Source organism: Lonchura striata, chromosome 13 (assembly GCF_046129695.1).
Source record: "Lonchura striata isolate bLonStr1 chromosome 13, bLonStr1.mat, whole genome shotgun sequence".
Classification (NCBI taxonomy): Eukaryota; Metazoa; Chordata; class Aves; order Passeriformes; family Estrildidae; genus Lonchura; species Lonchura striata.
In genome coordinates this window covers 5551743-5571696 of record NC_134615.1, presented here as the reverse complement: position 1 = coordinate 5571696, position 19954 = coordinate 5551743, and the positions used below count along the sequence as shown (strand labels likewise).

The 19954-nt window shown below is 40.3% G+C and overlaps 1 protein-coding gene across 1 annotated transcript in view; it reads right to left on the bottom strand.

Moving 5' to 3' along the window:
* The window catches only part of RHPN2 (rhophilin Rho GTPase binding protein 2), a 30408-nt gene extending 11028 nt beyond the window's left edge, over window positions 1-19380 (bottom strand). Inside the window, exons 1-6 of the mRNA XM_031505871.2 lie at window positions 19193-19380; window positions 8672-8787; window positions 5346-5474; window positions 2583-2658; window positions 1467-1544; window positions 666-790 (exon numbers count right to left, since the gene is read on the bottom strand). Coding sequence (XP_031361731.2) covers window positions 666-790; window positions 1467-1544; window positions 2583-2658; window positions 5346-5474; window positions 8672-8787; window positions 19193-19255 — 587 coding nt within the window. The 5' untranslated portion in view covers window positions 19256-19380. The remainder of the gene's footprint in view (window positions 1-665; window positions 791-1466; window positions 1545-2582; window positions 2659-5345; window positions 5475-8671; window positions 8788-19192) is intronic.
* Between the last annotated feature and the right edge of the window lie 574 nt (window positions 19381-19954).

Below are 19954 nucleotides of genomic sequence, written 5' to 3'. Positions count from 1 at the left end.
CAGAAGTTAAACTCAGAGCTCATAAAACATCACAGAGGTGGACAGCATACTGGGGAAGTATCATTATGTGCTGCTACACTCTCCTACTTAGGTGCTGCCAAAGATAACAGGCATGGTCAGATTCTCTACTGCTTGTGCTTAAAGTTTCGATTTGCAAGCCTGACTACATTTAACTGTTCCTCTTGGCTACGTGGTAGTCATCTTTTCTCATCATAAAAATTTTGAATTCAGAGTCAAATTTTGCTCACAGATATAGTAAATACTCCCTTATAAAAAATAAGTTGCTCCTTTCTCTCTTCTGGCCTAAGTGGTTTTACCAAATTGAAGGAGGGAAATTAAGGTTTGACCTCATTCCTTGTCCTCATTTTGTACACCTAGGTTCAGAATCATCTGCAGCTACCCAAAATGAAGATTATTTTATCTCTTTCTCTCTTTTGCTAACGTGTAGCCCAAATCATAATCTAACCAGTGGTTTCACTCTTAAGCATGTAAAGAGTGTAGTGTATTCAGGTTTACTCTTAATTGAAAAAAAATTGACAACACACTGCAGGGATTCAAGAGGAGACACACACTGACACACTACAGATTTAAAGAAAGTTAATGATTAACCAATATTCTGGGGAGGAAAAGGAAGGACTGAAGAGAAACATGAACAACAGACTTACCATGTAAATAAAACTCCAATGTGCCTGGTGGGTGGGAAAAATCTGTTTTCTACATAACCAAGTTGCAGGAAATAGCTTATCAACATCTCAATGCCAGCTTCATCTCGGCTAGGTGTGCGGCAGGCCTTGAAATACAATAGATTAAAATTAAGTGCATTCTGTTGAGTTACAGGATGAATACTGAAACCCCAAGGATAAAGCTCTGCTTCCTTTGGACTTCTGCATATCATAGAAATGTGTGGAATCTGAGAGCAGTAAGCTTAAAGCCATATGGATTCACGCCAAAAGTTTTTCAGCTGCATACAAGTAGCACACAACCTTTAAAAAAGCAAACAGAATCTGTTTGGCAAGTCTCAAAGTTAATTAAATAAAGATTGTAGGTATTTTATGAAAACTACAATGAAGGCTTTAGTTTCTAGCATAGTACTGGAAGCAAACAATAGTCAGAAATACCAACCATTCTACTACAATATTTTGCCAGGTTAATCCACTTCAACACCCTTCCTGCTAAATTTAAAATACTTTAAAATAAAAAATAGTAGACAAGACAAGTCTTGGATTAACAAAATTTACACAGCTACATCAATAGCTCAATCATTTTGCATAACTTTCTGTTTCTTCACTCTTTCTTTATCAGATTGCAAAGCTCTTGGACAGTGGACATTCATGCACCATGTCTTAGAAATCAAGTCAATTGGAGCATAGTAAGCTCTAAGTAAAAATGTTGTATTTTGATTCCATACAAATGTTATTTACAATTGTACATTAAAAGACCTCATAATATACCATACTTGAACTTACTTGTCTCAGATCCATGAGATCTGCTATTTCATCTTCATACTCTGAGCTGTCTTGACTATAATGTTCCAGAATAAAGTCCTAATAAGAGAAAAAAAGATTAAAAATTGGAATATCTAAGATTAGCCTAAACTATTTTTTCTGCTGTTACAAACAGTACAAAATGGATTCAGTTGTGATTTGAACAGTGCCTACTCCTTTTCAGTCAACATGCAACAATGAGACTACAATAAGACAGCAGAATTATGATTTGATGTTTTAGACAAATTTCACTGTGATGTACAGAAACCAAACATCTGCTACATTAGCTCCAATTGGCTTTAAAACAACAACACTTAGTGGTTTTGTAAGGGACAAACAAACCCCATTATCTAAAATGACAAGGGGATCAAGTGACCATAAAAACTCCTTAACAGAAAGAGACTGCCAACTTCTTGTGAGCTATACTAGGGCAATTCCACCTAAAATAACAAAGCTGCAATGACATGAAGTGGCATATGATCTGACCGTGGAATTTAACCCACAGAAGTAAAAATAGAGACAAATGCTACAGTGATACAAGATGGTTGACTGTGAGATAAAAATCTGTATTTCACAATACACAGAAGTTCAGAAAATACAGGGGATGGTTCAAGCAGCCAGCAAAGTACATTAGACAACAAACAAGCAGAGTTAATGCTGCAACACTGCTTCCCAACTGAGCTCCCCTGGTTAGTCTAAGTTGGTGTGTCACTACATTATGCTGAGTAAAACCTTCTTTACTATTTCCTTTCACACTTACATCAGTAATCAACACTATTAGAAACAAAACCACAAAAAGAATTTTTATTCTTTGGTTTAACTCTGTCTTCAAAGTGGAATTTCTTTGGAGTCAAAACATTTTTGGACTTCTTGTCCTAAATAGGTAGGAGCAATGACCCAATTCAGTGGTAGTTAATTTTTAACAAGTCATGATCTTGATCTTAGGGCAAAACAAAAAATCATTTGTACTTAAATTACTTCTGTTTCTTTAAACAATTCTGAAATCAAAGTTATTACTATTCCTGTTTCTTTAAACAAATCTGAAATGAAAGTTATTACTGTTAACTATTCATTCTGAAATATGTATGCAAAATTTACCTTGAGGGGGAGTGTAAAGTCTACATCTTTGGTTTCCTTTAGGCCAAGAGGTACCAGGGGAATACTGAAAGTCTCTCTATGGAAAAAAGCAAAAAGATTCACAATTTTTTTTCTGCTTCTTTTAAAATTACTTTTGTTTTATTTGATGACAGGAATTTCATACATTGATGAGGTAAAGAGAAAAGTATACAGTTCCTTCCTGCACAACAAAATGTGCTTAATGGCCTATATTTCTTAATAAAAGACTGAATAAAGATACTTGCTTGCACTTTTTTATTATTATTATTATTATTTAAGCCTATTTTTCCTCCAGGCAAAGGAAAGGAGAAAGGAGACTCTCAAACATTGCCTTACTGCAATTTAGCTCCACAGCTGCTAGGAGATCTGCCACAGTAAGAGCCATGGTATGTATTAGCAGTTATATACAGCATTTTACATGTTACAAATGGTTCTGTATGTAGCAGTTATCTGTGCAGCACGAGGAGAAGCAGGGCCAAAGCATACAGCTTTCACAGTGAAAGGTCTGGGAGCCCAAGAACTACCTAGCTTCTGGCAATGCTAGGTGTTAGCCTCTAGACAAGTCAACCTCTAGAATATCAAAGGGCAATAAGGATGAGAGCTGACTTTAAAAAAGATCACAATAGCTTCCAGATACATAGTTGGTTGTGTAGATTTAATAGATCAGTATCAAGCAATTATAAAGTTCATACAATATTTTCATTTTTCCTTTTTGACTGTCTAACCATTGTTTATAGCATTCTATTACCAACTACAAAATCCCACATTCATTTATGGTCTTGTCAGCAAATCCAACTTTCTTATTGGTGAAAATTCTATCTTGAGACGGTGGCAGTAGGAACACAACTTCCTAAGAAGAGCAAGAGTCCTTCATGGTCCAGAAAGTGGCTCTGCTAGCTTGAAAAAGACTTCCAGGATACAGAGCCAAAACACCATTTCAAGTGGTGCAAATGACCTGATTTCTGATGAGGCTTTTAGAAAAAACCTGAACACTTTTACCACCTATTATATCAATGCTTTTTCCTCAAAAGGAAGTGAGACACATGGAAAAAGAATCCTAACTTACTGATTTAATCCATTTTACTGCCATGCACATTCCCTGTAGATATCAGCATTGGTCATTCAAAGAAAGTGAATTGAATTTTTTCTCTACAGCTAAGGTGCCACACCCATGGAGGATTGAACGGTTAGGGAGGTGATCCTGGATTTCCAGAACCGAGTAGAAATAGCATCACCCTTCTCAATCAAGCTGGCATGTGTGCAAGTACTGGGAGGGCCAACCCTTACATTGTTCTAACACAATCCAGGCTAATCCAGTAAACCATGGGTGTGACCTTATCTTAACAACTCCATGCACAATAGTCAGAGAAAAACTATTAATAGCTACTTACTGTTAAAGGATGGAGCAGTTACAGGGAAATTAATTATTTTAGCTGATGAAACATAAAAAGCATTTAGAGCTTAGAATGAAAAGCATAAGAAAGGCAAAACACCATTCAAAATAGATTGGGAAAGTAGGATCAGGAGAGAACAACAAGCATATTGCTGTCCAACCTCAAGGCTTCTGCCTGCCTTGGGGTTTGACCTACTGCTCATCCTTCAGTCAGAATCCAATTATATTTAATATTCTTTAGCTAGAAGAAATAGTACTTGTGGAGCCCTGCTCTCATTTCCACAGCTGTAACTGCTCTCTGTGCTCACATACATCTATGAAGACCAGAAAAAACTTGAACAAGAAACCCAAATCTCAAAAAAAAGACCAACCAAAAAACCCCAAAATATTTTTGTATCAAATAAGTTTGCATGGGGGTGGAGGGTAAGAAGTTTAGCACAGGTTGCTGTTTGAGAAAACTACAACATAGATATTTTGCATCAAGTCAGCATTCAGATGGAAGTTACCTCCCTGGAAATGTTCTTCATCGTTTTATATTAACAATTCCTTGTAATCCACCTAGAAGTTTAACACCTCAGAACATTGCTAAGAGGGACACAAAATTATACCCCCATCACATGAAGCATTTCAATTTGTACCTTGAGCTGCTGTTAATCAAATAGCAAATATTTCAGCTTTATGAGGAACAAGACATATAACTGATACAGAAATCATTTCAGTATGCAGGCAATGAATACTCCTTAACTTTGAAGTCTTATCTTTGAGGAATCAATTGCAATTTAAAAGTTAGTGTGCTCTTCAAAGTGGAGAAAAATATCTTGGAAAAAATCCAATTTCATCTACTAAAAATTCCTCTGCTTTACCCAAGGAATTTGTGTTTTTCTGTCACTGAAGAGCACACTCAAGATTACCTAGTCTGCCTTAAACATCAGAGCAGCATTGTGTCTGTTCTCCAGCTCCAGAGAGGACCACATTTGAGAAGAGATATTACTTTATGGCTAAGTTTGTTCACTCCAGAATGCACTGAGGCAATTAGCCATTCCAGTACTGGAAATTCTAAGTGCCAACTGCTTGTAGTATAGCCCCAAGAGCTTTCAATTCTCACAATACTCCTCTCTTCAAAGGAACCTCACATCCAAGGATTAGTGGCACATACATTTCCCAAGAGAAGGACAAATATGCAGACTAACCCTTAGTCAACAAATCTACCATCAAGTATGTTCTCTTCCTATCAAGCTCTCTGTTCTTTCACATGATTAGTGTCCAACATTCTCACTCACCTAGAAACAATTTTGTTTTCAAGGGTAAACAGAAGATCTGTTAATAATTGAATAACTTAGCTTTATACTTACTCTGCATTTTGATAAACTTCTACTGAGATATTAAGTCCTTCCAATTCTTCCTTTAAGATCTGGAGGTCTGAATTTACAAAACTGAGTTCCAGTAGTACTTGCTCTCGTACTTTGTTGTTGGTGGTTGCTCTGCAGAAACACATCCATTTTTTATTGCTCAGGAAAAGGTTTTCTACAAGCTTGGTTGACCCTCTTCAACCTCCAGTGCAAGCATTCCCAGCATTTTTAAGATTTCTTTTTATCTCCTTAAAAGATTATACAAGACCTCATGTTTCAGAATTTATTAGGGGTTTTTTTTCTGCCTAGAGAGTGCCTGGGATAGTTTCCAGACAATAGCATGCAGCTACAGATTTCCTCTATGCCCAATTGTCTCTGTATGATAAAAGGTCAAGCTTATTTTCAGATACATTAATCAACAGAACTAAAGCATCTTAATCAGAATCACTATCCTATCTTCAGATTATGTGATATTTTTTTCCATCAAAGAAGATATGTGGGTAGAGGTGGGAGGAGTCAGGAGACATTCTTCAACAGAGACATCTCCACCTCATAAACTGAATAAAGATCTTTTGAGACTCCTGATCTTAAGAATAGAAGAAAATAACTTTCTCCCAAAAGTTATTAAAAAAAGAAGTATATTTCAACCATATCTTTTTAATACAAGACAATTTTCTTCATAATTTGATTTTGTTTGATATTGCTTGTATGTATATTATTTGATTTGTATGATATTGTTTGCTTGTTTCCTTTGCCATTTATGTATTTAAATGGCAACACTTTGAACTGCAAGCACAATGGGTGTTAGCATTTAACACCCCCAAGCATTTCTTTGTGATTATTTATTTGTGTATTTATATCACAATTTCTAACCTGAGTCTCCATACTGACAATTTCATTAGAATATTACTGTTTTCAAGATACTTAAATCATCTGTATCTATAAATCCACAGGTATGGGTTTAAGATAAATGGTGTCCATGCTTAAGATACTGTACCCTAATATTAGTATGAATCTAAAGACAAGAACAAACTTAAATTTGCAGCATTTTGCATTTACCTTTAAGGCAAAATTCGCCTTCATAATTATTTATGAACAACTATCTAATAAATCTAGGCTCACTTGGAGCAGTTCTCCAGTTTTATGGAGCCCCTTGAGGAAGAACTAATTTTTCCAAAACTAAAGTTCTAGATTTGTTTTTCATATTATAAAGGAGTTATCTGTGATTTTTTTTTTTCTATGCTGTACCTTATTGAATACCTTGGATTGCTTAAATTAAGCAATATTAACATCTGTTGCCTTGATAAACCAAACTGGATACAAACATATGGTGGGGTGGATCTTCCCTGCTAAATGGGAACTTATCTTCCCAGATAAATGAGCAAGTTTTGATACCACAAGCACTTTAACTGTGATGTATGAAGGCTCCATGTTTGGTCCAGTTTACCATCCTCCACAGGAGGGATTCTGGTATCTTTTTCAGAAACCCCACAGTTCCATCCAGATTGACTTGTCTATTTGCTCTGTGGCTATGAACATCCACATCAATTTAATTTTATCACCTTTTCATGTTTTTTTTACACTGAAGACATATTTTTAGTAGCAACCAGCAGAACACAGCTACAGGGGCAATGTGGTATTGTTGAAATTCACACAATTCTACACTAAATTTAATTTTAACTTAACTTCCAGAGCAGAAGAAAATAAAAAAGGAGAGGGTGACTTTTAGAAATTCTAAGAACAGAAGTCTTTGCACTATATGGTTATATATGGATTATGTGCTTCAAGCCTAGCGCTTACTTTCAGCCAAAAGTAAAGGAGCCTGCATTTCCAGTTTTTTCTCAAATTCTACTCCAGGAGGCTTCTTGTGGACAGCAATTGGTTTGTTTCTTTTAGAACCTGATGAAATTCAAATAGAATCTGCAAACATAAAGCTAGTTTATGCTTTTCCTTAGGAGACTGTAGATACAACTAATCATGTGAACTGTCTAGTGGTCAGGTTATTTTTAAAATTGCTTCTTTCAAAGAACTAGCTAGCTTTAATAGTGCAACTGGTGTAAATTCATTTTAGATTTCTAAAATCTTAAAAAGAAATCTGCTCTTAAGTAGATTTAGTTCCCACTCCTGTAAATAGTGACTTCAGTATTTCAGCAGTTAATACTGGCATCAGAAACTGAACTTTAGGATATCTAGGTTAAACGTTATCAGTTTTCTCATTAGATATTACTTATCTTTTTAGCCTTTCCAAAACAATCCTGAATCAACAAGCAGAAACATTAACTGAATGAGGTATTTCATTTCAAAAGCAGGTATAATGCAACACATATAAAAAGCAATACAATTTTAAGTCTCACTCCTTAAGTCAATTACCAGAAAACAAATCAAATTTAAGTCAGTCACAGAGGCTAAAATTACCTAAGTTTTTAGCCTGTCACATTTCTTGCAGAAGTGGAGATAAAAGCAGGTAACAGACAACATGCAACCCATTGATTAATGGCAAGTTTAAGAAAATTTAATTTATCCAAGCATTTTCACTTCTTTATATTTACTAGATTTTGTTTTTAAAGGCCCATTGTTGCTCCAGTTGCAGAGAAACAAACACTACAGGAAACTACTGCAGATGAGAATTGGGATAATTTTCAGTTCTTCTGTGTAAGATTGGAAATCTACAGGCTGTTTGTAGATCAAACAGTTGATCACAGGATGTAACAGCCTGAAGGCAGGGTCAGCATAAGGCTATTCCTATGGGGACAGCAATGTATGAAAACATATCCTAACTAAATGTAATAGATTAAGTTACCTCAAACTGGAGGGGAATTTGGTGGCAACTGGTGGTAACCCAGCTCAAATTAGATGTGTGCTACCCTGCTACTCCTATATCATATTTACAGGGAGTAAAGAAGGCAATGGATGGTCCTTTCTACTATGCAGTACTGAATTAAAGGGTCTTGGAAAAAGCCAACAGCAAACTGGCAATACCTTAATTTGATTTGAAGAGTAAAAGGGACTCATTACAATATTCAGCAAAGTTCACTTGCCATTATCACTAGCAATAAAGCTGAACAAAGAGAGCAACCTAAGAAAGTCTAACATTTAGCTAATTTACTACAACATAGTATGAAAGTGCACTTGAAAGCAAATAATTAATCTGTAGAGCTATAGCTTTTAAAAAAAAATCAGGGAGATTGACAAATCCTTCTACAGTAAGAGATGCAGCATGTTTGGGGAAAATGAGGAGAAAATACAATAGCTAAGAGACTTCTACAAAACTAAAAGAAAATCGAACAATTGTTGCTTGAGCAAGAAAATGAAGAAACCATGACATGTACCTTAAAAGATTTTCAGCACCAGCTCTCATTCTCACTGCTCTTAAGATCTGTTGGTTTAGAACAGCTCTTTGATTTTGCAGTTTGCTTCGTCCAGTCTCAGCAAGAGGATTACATCCCTAGAATTAAGAAAACAAATATTTTGTTTCTGTTGGAAGAAACTTTAAAGGTTCATTTAAATTCAATGTTAAAGGCATAAGTTCTGTATGAATACAAATTAGCAACCTTGACATCAAGGATGATCTAACATCAACAATAGTATTTCTTGTCTCAAACTTGGTCATTTAAACCACAAGGGACCATGACCACAGTACATTTTATCATCAAAATCCAGACAGAAAGTATTTGTTTTAAACCTTAAGTACACATGTGAGCCAGTCTCTTCTCCCCTAAAAATATTTTCAAGGTATTTTACAAATGCAACCAAATTTGACAGCATGTTATTAAGTTTGTAGGATTTTATGAAAACAGTATCTGGTAAGACAGCAACTCTCATCAAAGTTTCTGCCTTGTAAAATATCAGAGTTCCATACTGGGATATATGTGGCCTTGAAATACAACTCTGTCCAAAAGAGATTGTGGTGCTCAAAGTTTGGGGCCCAAAAAGCTGCTCCCAGTTTTAGGATCTCTGATCTTCCCTTCTGGTGGCTCAGACCTTCAGTACAATTCCTCCCCCTCCTTCCCTAAGCTCCTTCACATCTCAAACTTACCAAAATAAAGCTTAACAGGGTAAAATGATTATACCCTCAGACTCTTATCAAATTAGGCTCTTAAAAAGCAAAGTGTGAAATCCTGCTGAAACCTGTGTTTGAGCAAGACTGAGCCATTGTATTCTGAGCACTGATAAGCTAAAACTGCTACAGATGAATAGGACTGCACGTATGTCTTTTTTGATTAAGGGAAACACAATTTTAACACCTTTTTAAAATATGTTAGAAATTTATCTTCCACAATTTATTCTTTGCCCCTGCCACCTCTTTTTTTAAAAAGTATCAAATGCCTTTGAATCTTAATATTCAGGAGTCTGCTAGCACATCCCTGCAACCTTAACTAATAATTCTGTTTTAAGGCTTACCCTTAAACGAAGAATGTCCTTTTGAGTGGCCTCACTGGGTATGATTATAAAGCTTATCAGTCCTACTGTATTGTCTGCTACACAAGGAGGCTGAGATCTCTCTAAGTCTTCTTTCAATTACTCCAGCCACTAAATTATGCACTAGTTTGGACCTCTCCCTCTTAGTTTTGACTAGAAAAAATTGATTTTGTTATAAGAGCATTTAAAAGTCTATTAACAAGATCTAATTATGAGTGGCCAAGCAATGACATACCAGCAAAAAAAAAAGTCAGTATTTAAACAGAACATGACATTCTGATCATGAAGTTCAGTTCTTGTTTCTGTTGTCAAGTGAAAGCAAATTGACTTGACAACAGAGAAATTAGCTGATCAAACCAGATTACTCTAGTTCAACTGAGTAATAACTACACAGCCTAATAATATTAGTTTTACATATCTAGTTTGAAAAGCTTGTAATAAATAGGTAAAAGGCAGGAAGCTTGTGCAAACATCTCCAGAAGCACCATTTGCCACATAACTTCAAAAAACACACATTGAATTACTGCATTGAGATACCACTCCCAGCACAAGCCCACAGCTGTCTTCATTGAGAAAGCTCTCACAGCAAGCCTGACATCTCGTGTTGGTTTGGCACAGCCGAGTTTTTTAGCAGCAGGGGAGAGCCATCGAAGTAGCTTCTGCGAGAAGCTGCTGGAAGCTTCCACCATGTCCAGCAGAGCCAATCTCTGATGGCTCTGAAGATGGACATGCTGCTGGCCCAGTTAGAGAGGGTGGCAATGCCTCTGTGATGACACATTTAAGAAGAAAATCAAAACAGCACACGCACAGCTTTTCCCAGGGGTGGCGAGGTGCCACGGCCACCGCTACCTCAGCATGGACCAAGGTGAGCCCTGCCCACCTGGCCACCCCTGACCAGCCACGCTGAGGGTGGGCAGGGCAGTGGTGGCTTCTCCCAGCCGTGCTGAGGGAGGGCAGGGCAGTGGTGGCTTCTCTCCCCCAGCACCCTGCCTGAGTAGAGGCACTAAATAATGGCAGTGCCATGGGATCTACCATTGCCCATGCTGTGCTGGTGGGGCTGCTGGGCCGGCAGCAGAAACGTGGCGAGCAATTCTCTGACATGGAAGCTAGACGAAATCAACCTCTCAGCACTGTGGGATCCTGCAAGAGTCTTTAAGCTGGTGGAACTTTTTGACGATGGTACCTATGAGCAGCACTTTTTCTACTACTCGGAAAAGAGGAGGTAGTGAGGGCATGTGAGGGAAAACAACATGGATCACCAAGGTCTGTGGGAAAGAAAGAGGGGGGAGGTTTTCCAGTGTCAGAGCCAAGATTCCTCTGCCAGCCGTGGTGAGGACCATGGTGAAACAACTGTCCCCCTGCAATGCATGAAGTCCACAGGGGATGAAGAGATCCACTGGCAGCCCGTGGATCATGTCAGAGCGGGCGGGTGCCAGAGGAAGCTGTGATCCAGTGGGAGATCCAAACAGAGAGAGAGGGCTCCTGCTGCCAGAGACAGAGAGACAGAGCCCTTGCTCCCAAACTAGAGCAGCCTAGCTTTAGAGAACTGCATGCACCCTGTGGACAAGTGACCCATGCCACAACAGTTCTGGGAAGAGTGCCTGCCTGTGGAGGGACCCACAGCACAGCAGAGGAAAGACTTCTCTCCCCAAGTGAACAACAGAAGATCTCGGGTGATGAATTGAACAAAACCTCCATGCCCTGTCTCCTTGTGCTGTCAGTGGGAAGGAGGGAAGGGGAAGAAAGGTGTTTAAAGGCTTATTTTACTTGTCATTATGCTCCTCAGACTCTCTTAATAATATATTTACTTTAAACCTTTAAATTTGAACCTGTTTTGCCCTTAGAGTGTTTTCTCACAGTCCTCATCTCAACTCATGAACCCTTAGTTATTTCTTTTTTTTTCCCTCTCCTCTACCCAGCTGAGAGCAAGAGAGACTTTCGTGGGTGCCTGGTTGGCCAGTGTCAAACCACGACACACACAGAAGATGAACTTTTTACTGGAGGGAATACACACATGCAGCAAACTCATTCATTCACCTCAGATTAGAAGCAGTCCTTTAACTACCAAATACTTTATGCTCCTTTGCACACAACAAAGATATAAGCAATGCACACTTGAGTGTATAACATGGTCTTGTAGCCACAGGTTGCTGTCTGCTCTTAGTCTGGTTCTTTGTCTGGGATGAAGCTGTTCTTCCCCATTTTGATTTTCCTTCATTTTGTGTTGTACAGCCTTTTCTACTACTGCTATTCAAAGTTTTATCTCCTTCCATTCTACCCATGCCATTTTTCATTTGAACCTCACAAATTATTTGCTCTTGCATTTATTTTGGGTATTTAATTCTCATCTCGGACCTGTTATCTCCATATTTATGCACAGGTATTTCCTTCCAATTTCTTTCTTGACCACTTAGTTCAAGCATCCTTCTAAAATGTATCCTTGCCTTGCCCTTCATTTTTTCTGTAAAGCTGCAGCTTCCTCCCAGAATTCCCTGGTCCCTTTTATGTGCCAAACATGTTTGATGACATCATTCAAATCCTTCTTTACAGCTTCTCTTCAGAATTTTTTCAGAAGACTAACTGCCTAATTCCCAAGCCCATGAAGCTTATAGATGTGATCTCTCCATTTTAATGAACTTTTGATCAAGCTCCCACTAAAAAGTGAGTATATAACTGCAGTGATCTGAAACTCTGCAAAGAGATGTTTCCCTCCATTTCAGGTCCTCAGACACTATTGTCTATAGGAAGGAAAACCAGCCCTGGGTCCTACCAGGACAAGGCACTGACAGACCAAAGTGTCTATATAACCTCCAGTGTGCCTGCAAGTGCAACAGTTTTGGTAAGAGGCTTCTTATGGATAGAGGAGTTTGTTTTCAGGATATACTCACCTGCTCAAGCATATGGCTCCCATTAACTTCACAAAGCCTATAAGGAATTAATATTGTGCTTTTTGGAAAATGTTGCTCTTTACATCTCCTGCACAGGGGATGAGGACACTCGACTAGTTTGTGTTCATTTGCAGGCTTAAACTCTTTAAACTGTAATCAAGCTGCCATAAAACTGATTGATAGTATGGGAAATGGATTTATAGAAAATTCTCAAAGCGTGACAAAGCTCACATAGCATGTATTTGTATGCAAACTTTGAGATAATAAATGCTGACTTAGAAATGTCATAGAATAGGACAGACCTTATTGAGAGAGAAATGGAGCTAGAAAAGTTTCAAAAGATAACCTTAAAAATAAGACTAGATACTTTAGAGAAATAGAACTATGAAAAACACATTATATTAAGACCCACGAGAAGTAATTTTAGAGTATTGGCTTTAAAGCACTTACAGCATAGTGTAGCAAAAACTAAAAATCCAAGAAACACTTATAATGTATTGTAATTAAGAAATATTTAACTTCTGATTGTGATGTTGTGAATTTTAACACCTGCATTGTCTCACCCTTCACATGAGACTAAAAATAGAATAAAAGTTTTTTAAATGCCTCTCAGTTACCCCCATCTCTAAGTCAAAAAATAACTTAATCTGACAAAGGTAGAAGTCTGCATAGAGAACAGTGAAAATAACCAACATCTGAAAAAATCCCTCAAGAAATACACAGTTTGGGAAAGATACCCCTTGTGTAATGCACAAAATCTGTGTACTATATAGTTATTTAGCAAACAGGTCCAAACAAGTGCTTAGTTTTGTCTTCCTCCATGTAGAAGATCCCTTTCCCAAACAGCATTTCTACATCAGAAGTCCAGTCATGATGAATGCAAAAATCATGACTGCCAAACGATGAGTAATGGCAGTAAGTATTCGAAATTAACATAAATATGCTTTACAAAGTAGTGGTTTGAACTGTTAAGATGAGCCACACTGTCTGAAGGTGACACAGAGTTGAAACTAGGTGTGCCTCCCTGCTTAAAGGAAAACAGTCCTTTCCAGCCAGTGCAGCTCGTCAAGCCCAGCAGTGTACACAAATGGCCATATCCTCCAGGTACTAAAACATGCATGTTTAAATAACAACTATGTATGGAACTCATGCACAGAACTTCTTTGGTACTAACAGCAATCATAGAAAACAGCGTATTTCACACCAGTATTTCTAGAACTGATCCCAAGTCCTGCTAAATTGTCATTTTCTTACCTTCTTGCAATACTATAATTAATAGTTTTTTGCATGGTCCCACTAGTTCAGTTTTGAAAATTGAGCTATATACTGCAGATCTTTCAGAAGCACCAGTTTTATCTGAGCATTTTGTTGTTGTTATTTTTTGCTTTAATAAAGATGTTGGGAAGCTCTGGTCTTTGAGAGCCTGGTCTACTTGTGCTATGAATGAAGTATTTTATAGTTCTAAGAGCCTGGCCCAAAAATTAATATAAAGTAATTATTGTATTAGACTCCAAATATGTATTTCCTACATGAACTCCATCTTGTCACAGCACTTACTAAGCAAAATTTAACATTCATATTTCATCAGAGACATCTGTCTCTTGACTAACCAAGTTTCAGATGATTCTTAGTTTCACATGAAGGCCTACTTTCTGTTTTAGGTTTTATGAATTCGTATATAATGAGTGGACTTTGGATGACAAGGGTTATATGAATCATTGCTATGTTGTTTCTGTCCTGCCAGACGAGAGGAAAGAGAACAAATAGCCAAATAAATATTCCTGTGTCAATGCTAATGTTGATGGTTGCCTGGCTACTAATGACTTAGAAAGAACTCCATGAGTTAAACCCCAGTGGAAGGACAGGTGTGGCAGGTTGGTAAACTGATACATTAACCACAGATGGGGGGAAGCCCTACAGAAAAAAACTCAGAAAGAGGGGAAGGACACAGAGTTAATTAGGGAAGTGTTGATTCATGAGCTAGTTACCATACCTATCATCTTCAGTCTGGTACCTCACTTATGGAGCTGCTTGCTTCTGCTTTTAGCCTTCTTCCCTGACACAGGGGACTAATATACAGTCATTCTTTCTGAATCAGCTTGGTCTATATGATAAGTATCTAGCCTCACAGATGAAAGCAAAGCTTTAAGAAAGAGAAAAAATTATGCACCTTTGTTCAACTGATCAAAATCTAAAGATTTATTAAGCTAGCTGTCCTACTGCTCTGCCTCTGTGTAGCACAGTGCACTGCTATCCAGAACAACCAAACTGAAGCTGGGATGTTTCATGTTGAGCCAGCCAATACCCAGAGAGCTGCAGACATGTTAACCTTGGAAAATTACCTATGGCTTTTTCTTACCATTTATTGCAACTTTCTGACAGGTGAGAGACATTTTGAAAATGCGGCTAGTGTAAGGTGTTACAAAGCAGCAAGCCAAGGTGGGAAAAACAGAGTAGAGTAGAAAGAAGTTACTTGGTATTTCTTCCTTGCTCTGCTTCTACCCACCAAGAAAAACCCAAACCAAACAAAAAAAAAACCCAAAAAAAAACAAAAAAAAAAAAAACCAAAAAAACAGAAACCACCCCCAAACAAACAAACAAAAAATAAGGCAGGCATAGACCAGGTCATCACACAAGCACTGTGTAAGTACTGTATTATAAATATCCTCAGTTCTGTACATTGATGTGTCTCAGGGATATTTACTTTGCAAAAGCTTACTGGTTAAGTGGGGTGGTGTGCTATTAAAAAAAAAAAAAGGGAGAACGGTTTGAAAAAGCAAGCTGTTTCTCTCATAAGCATTCAAAGGTAACTAAAAAAATCCAGGAAGACATTTGAGAGGCCAAGCAAGCCACAGAACCATGGCAGGTGTAAAAAATAAGCATGATTGGGAAAAGTATCTCATGTAAGGAAAGCAGCACATGACAACAGACCTGCTTTAATTACTATTGGTCTGTTGAAAAATACTTCCTGTCTAAATGGTGTACTTTTAAAACAAATTGTTCTTTGCTCTTAGCATTAATTTTGTTATTATTTTTATAGACAAGGAAGACTGGGGGCAGAATTTGGACGGATGTGTGGGACATGCATTGCTGATTCACTGATTGCTGTCAGTAACAGTGAAAGAATGTGAAACTCCACACAGAATAGGTCAAGACATGAGGCTCACGGTCCAAGAGCACTCACACCACCCAGGAGAACAGGTACAGTGTGCCCTGGCAATGTACACTGAGCTAAGCCAAGATAAACACAACAGTAGCAAAACCAGTTCCTGGTACATTATCATGCCAGAAATTAAAAAGTTCCAGGCAGAAGCTCTATCTTCTTTTTGATGGAAAGTAAGGTGCTTCTTCCATTTTGCCATACCCTCTTCAGGACCCCACAAAGAATATTTTTTGTTGTTGTCCGTTTTGCTTTTAAAAGTAAAACTCTTCTCAGAAGTTTGGCTACAGCTCATCAAACAGCTCAAGAGGGTTATTTTGGAAGGGCAATATAAGAGGAAGTGAATGGGGCAACAGTGATAGAGTTAAATGTGCCCTGTGTGGCTGCACAGGTAATTTCCTTAAAATTAGGTGATTAAAAAAGGAAAAAACACCAACAAAAGATATACCAGCATTGAGCAAGCTCAAAGCACCTTACAGGTTTAAAGAAAAATTTTGCATATATAAATGATAGGTCTTTGCCATGGGGAAAAAGGAGATAATGGAAAAAGACTGGGTAAGGGAAAGGTCTATCTGGAGCAGCTCTGACATCACTGCCAGGGAATGGAGAGGGTAAATCTGAGAAAGGATGCAAGTGGACTTCAGTTCCTGGCACCCACCACATCTCAGACAGATGGCAGAGTCACTTTTTAGTGTGACAGCATTAGACAAAGCAGGAAACACGACTGTGCATCTGTGTCCCTGTTTCTGGCCAGTCATAGTTTGACGGGGCCCCCTCCCTACACAAAAAAAACCCAAAACAAAACACTAAAAAATTAAGTAAATAACATGCTGCATCTTGGGAATAGCAAGGGCACTGGTATGCTGTATTTAAAACTTCAAAAAGCGTAATAAATAAAAGAACATGAGAGACTTTGAGCACATTTCCCATAGTAATCCTTTCATCAAAAGAAATCAAGAGTCTAAAACAATTGGATACTGTATGAATTGCCCAATTTTTATCAATTACAACATTTCACTGTGCACAACATCCTTAGAAAGTATGGGAGACAACCTCACTGTGTAAGTAGTGTTTGGAAGCCAAGTTTGAGCAGGACTGATGCAAAGCAAGTGTTTTCACCTTGCTACACAGCTTACAGAATAAAAAAAGTCGATTAAGTACGTACCCCCTGACCTAAAAGCACAAAGACTATCCTTGGAAATTGATGCGATTCTGCACCAACAAAAGTGGTAAACCCTCAAATCTTTTCAGGAAAACAGTGTGATTTAGAAAGGTAAGAGTAAACAATACCAAGATAACTCAGAAGGGAAGGGGGGAAGACCCACGGACACCCATCAAAAGCTCTGTCACTAATTTCAGTCATATGAAATCACCAAGTATACCATTCACAGGGACATGTAGATACCACATTTAAAGTATCTCCTTGAGTTCACAGGGTATACCTGTTAAAGATTGCAGGAATAAGATTGTTTTGGTCCATTTTTTTGGCGTTTTCTTTTTCCTCCCCCTTCACCTACAACTTCTAAATCAGTATTAAAGGTCTGACTTTTGAGGTCAACTAACATACAACAAGGTATACTATTTTCCTTCTTACTTTTAGGGGCTAAAGGCTTTGAGCATCTAGCCTAATCTAAAGTTCATAACTTTAATAAAGACACTTATGAGCTGGCTGAACCTTTCCAAGATCTAAGGGAACAGAGGCAAGAATGTTTCACTGCAGCATGTGGCTCATTCAGATTTGATCAGATTCCCCATTTTTCATTACTTATGTCTTAAAGCAGTTAGTAATAGGAAAGATGCTCCTGATTAGGTATTAAATTCATCTTACAGTATTTTCATATATGAGAAAAAATTCATTCCAATAGGCTTTACACTGAACTAATACTTTTTCAGTGACCATAACTGCAACATACAACACTTAATTTAAAGTAAACTCAGTCGTTTAGCAAGTCTGAATGTAGAAGATCTACTACTCTTATGACCTGAGGCACAATTTGGCTGCTAAACTTCAGGTAGCCCTTATCAGTAAGGTAGTTCATGAAAAGTCAACTTTTTTACTAGCATGCCTCAAGGCAGCCTATGAGCTTCCTACAGTGTAGAAAACATAGCAATGAAAACTAAGTAATTACAACTTGGTCACATTGTATGACTGGGAAAGACTGCTAAAGACTGAAAGTCCTGCTAAAGACTACAAAGACTAAAAGTGATTTACTCACCAAATACTACAGTAGGAATACTCAAATGAAGAAGCCAGACAAGATTTGGTCCAAGTTTTGTTTTAGGCTCTAGTTATTTACAAGGTGGCAGTGATTCCTTGCAGCATGGCTGGCACAGATAAAGCTTGGCTCTTTTCAGCTAGAAACAGCTTCTCTGCTAAAGGGCAATACTGTTTAAGTTCCTGCACTTATGAATTCGATAAATACTGTGGCCAAAAAATCAAACTGCCTGTAAAAAGGGCAACAAAGCAAAGCCTATGTGCCTCCCCAGCACGTAATCCAGGTGGTTGCTGAAGTGCGTAATGGGGCTATTTTTGCACAGAGGCGAGCAGCAACAACCAGATGTATGGAGCTTTTTTTTACCCCCTCCACAGACAATACAATTCATGGTCCTGGATCCAGAATCTACACCAAAACTCCCGTGTACCCACACCCCGACTTGAAACCTATGGACGGGAACTTAAAAACAGCAAGGGAAGGCCGAATCAAAGCTCTCTGAAAACGGCACTTACTGTCCTTTACCTCCAGCGAAGTTCACAGAGCCCCACAGGGCTGCATTACAGGCAATACTTAACTATAATTACTGTTGTGCAAAAAGAACTCAGGTGCAGGTTACGGCATAAGCCGCCCAGTCAGTCTGAAAAGTAATTAGGGCAGATGTTCATTAGGAACTTCCTAATGAATCTGTTAACTTCGTACCTTACTCCAGTAAACTTTCTTACAGGTACACAAGGCAATTTACTAGAAAGCGCGCGGAGACGCGGCGAGTAGCAAACGGGGAAGAGAGCGGTGGGGGGGGAAAGAAAATGAAGACAGCAAAAAGAAGGCCGACAAGTGGAGTTTGGCTCATTCTGGGAAGCTGCGAGGGCTCCTGTCCTTCAGGGGGACGCCCAGCACGAAGCGGGGAGCGCCGCCGGGGTCCCGCGCAGCGCTCCGGCAGCGCCGGGCGGAGCCCGCGCCGGGCGGTCCGTGCGGCCGCGCTCCCCCGGCTCCCCACCTCGCCTCCCTGCCCCTGGCCCCCAAGGCTGCCCCCACACCCGTGGGCTGCCACAGGACGGAGCCCACAAGGATTCGCCGGGAGAACGCAGACCGTGAGCGACGGAGAGGGCACCCCAGCCCCGGGTGCACGCAACGCGCCCGCCCCGGGCTGGCCACCGAGCCTCCCACCTTCCGAAAGTAGCCGTCCCCCGCCGGCTCCGCCGCCTGCCGGGGCAGCAGGGCGTCTGTCATCTTCGGGCGGGCCGGCCGACCGACCTTCCTTCCGTCCGTCCTCCGCCGCTGCTAGGAGCCGAGCTCTCCCCCGCGACGCCGCGACCCTGCGGAAATGCCAGCGCTGCCCCACGGCACCGCCCGGCCCCACCTCCGGCGGTGGCGGGGAGGAGCTGCCCCGCCCCACGGCGCTGCTCCGCCGCCGCCCAGTGGTCCCGGCGAGGTCCCGGCGGCGACCCCCGGGCCTCTTCCCGCGGGAGCCCCGCCGGGTGGCCGAGGCGCCCGCGGTGCGGCGGCGGGCGGTGGCAGGCTGAGAGCGGAGCCCGGTGCTGAGCGGTGGCGGCTCAGCGCGCTCCCCCTCGGCCCTCCGGCCGTTCTCCGGCCGGGCCAGTCTGCCTGGCCATTCCGCCTGGCCGCCTGGAAGGCGCGGCTCGCTGCTGGCGCTTCCCCGCGGCTCCCGCAGCCCCTGGGGCGGCCGCCCGCAGCGGCCGCTCCCGGCAGCGTGGGGCCGCCGGCAGCTCTCCCCGGGCACGGCCTCGGGGAGGCGAGGCTCCCCGCGGTGGCTGCCCCTCCGAGCGGGCGCGTTCCCCCACAGGGGCGCTCCCAGCCCCGCGGGGAGGATCCTCACGGCCCCTTGGCACCGAGTGCTTTGCGTGGGTTCGACCTGCCGGCACGGCTCGCAGCAATGGTCTCTCCCTGGCCCCTGATCTGTGAAAAGGC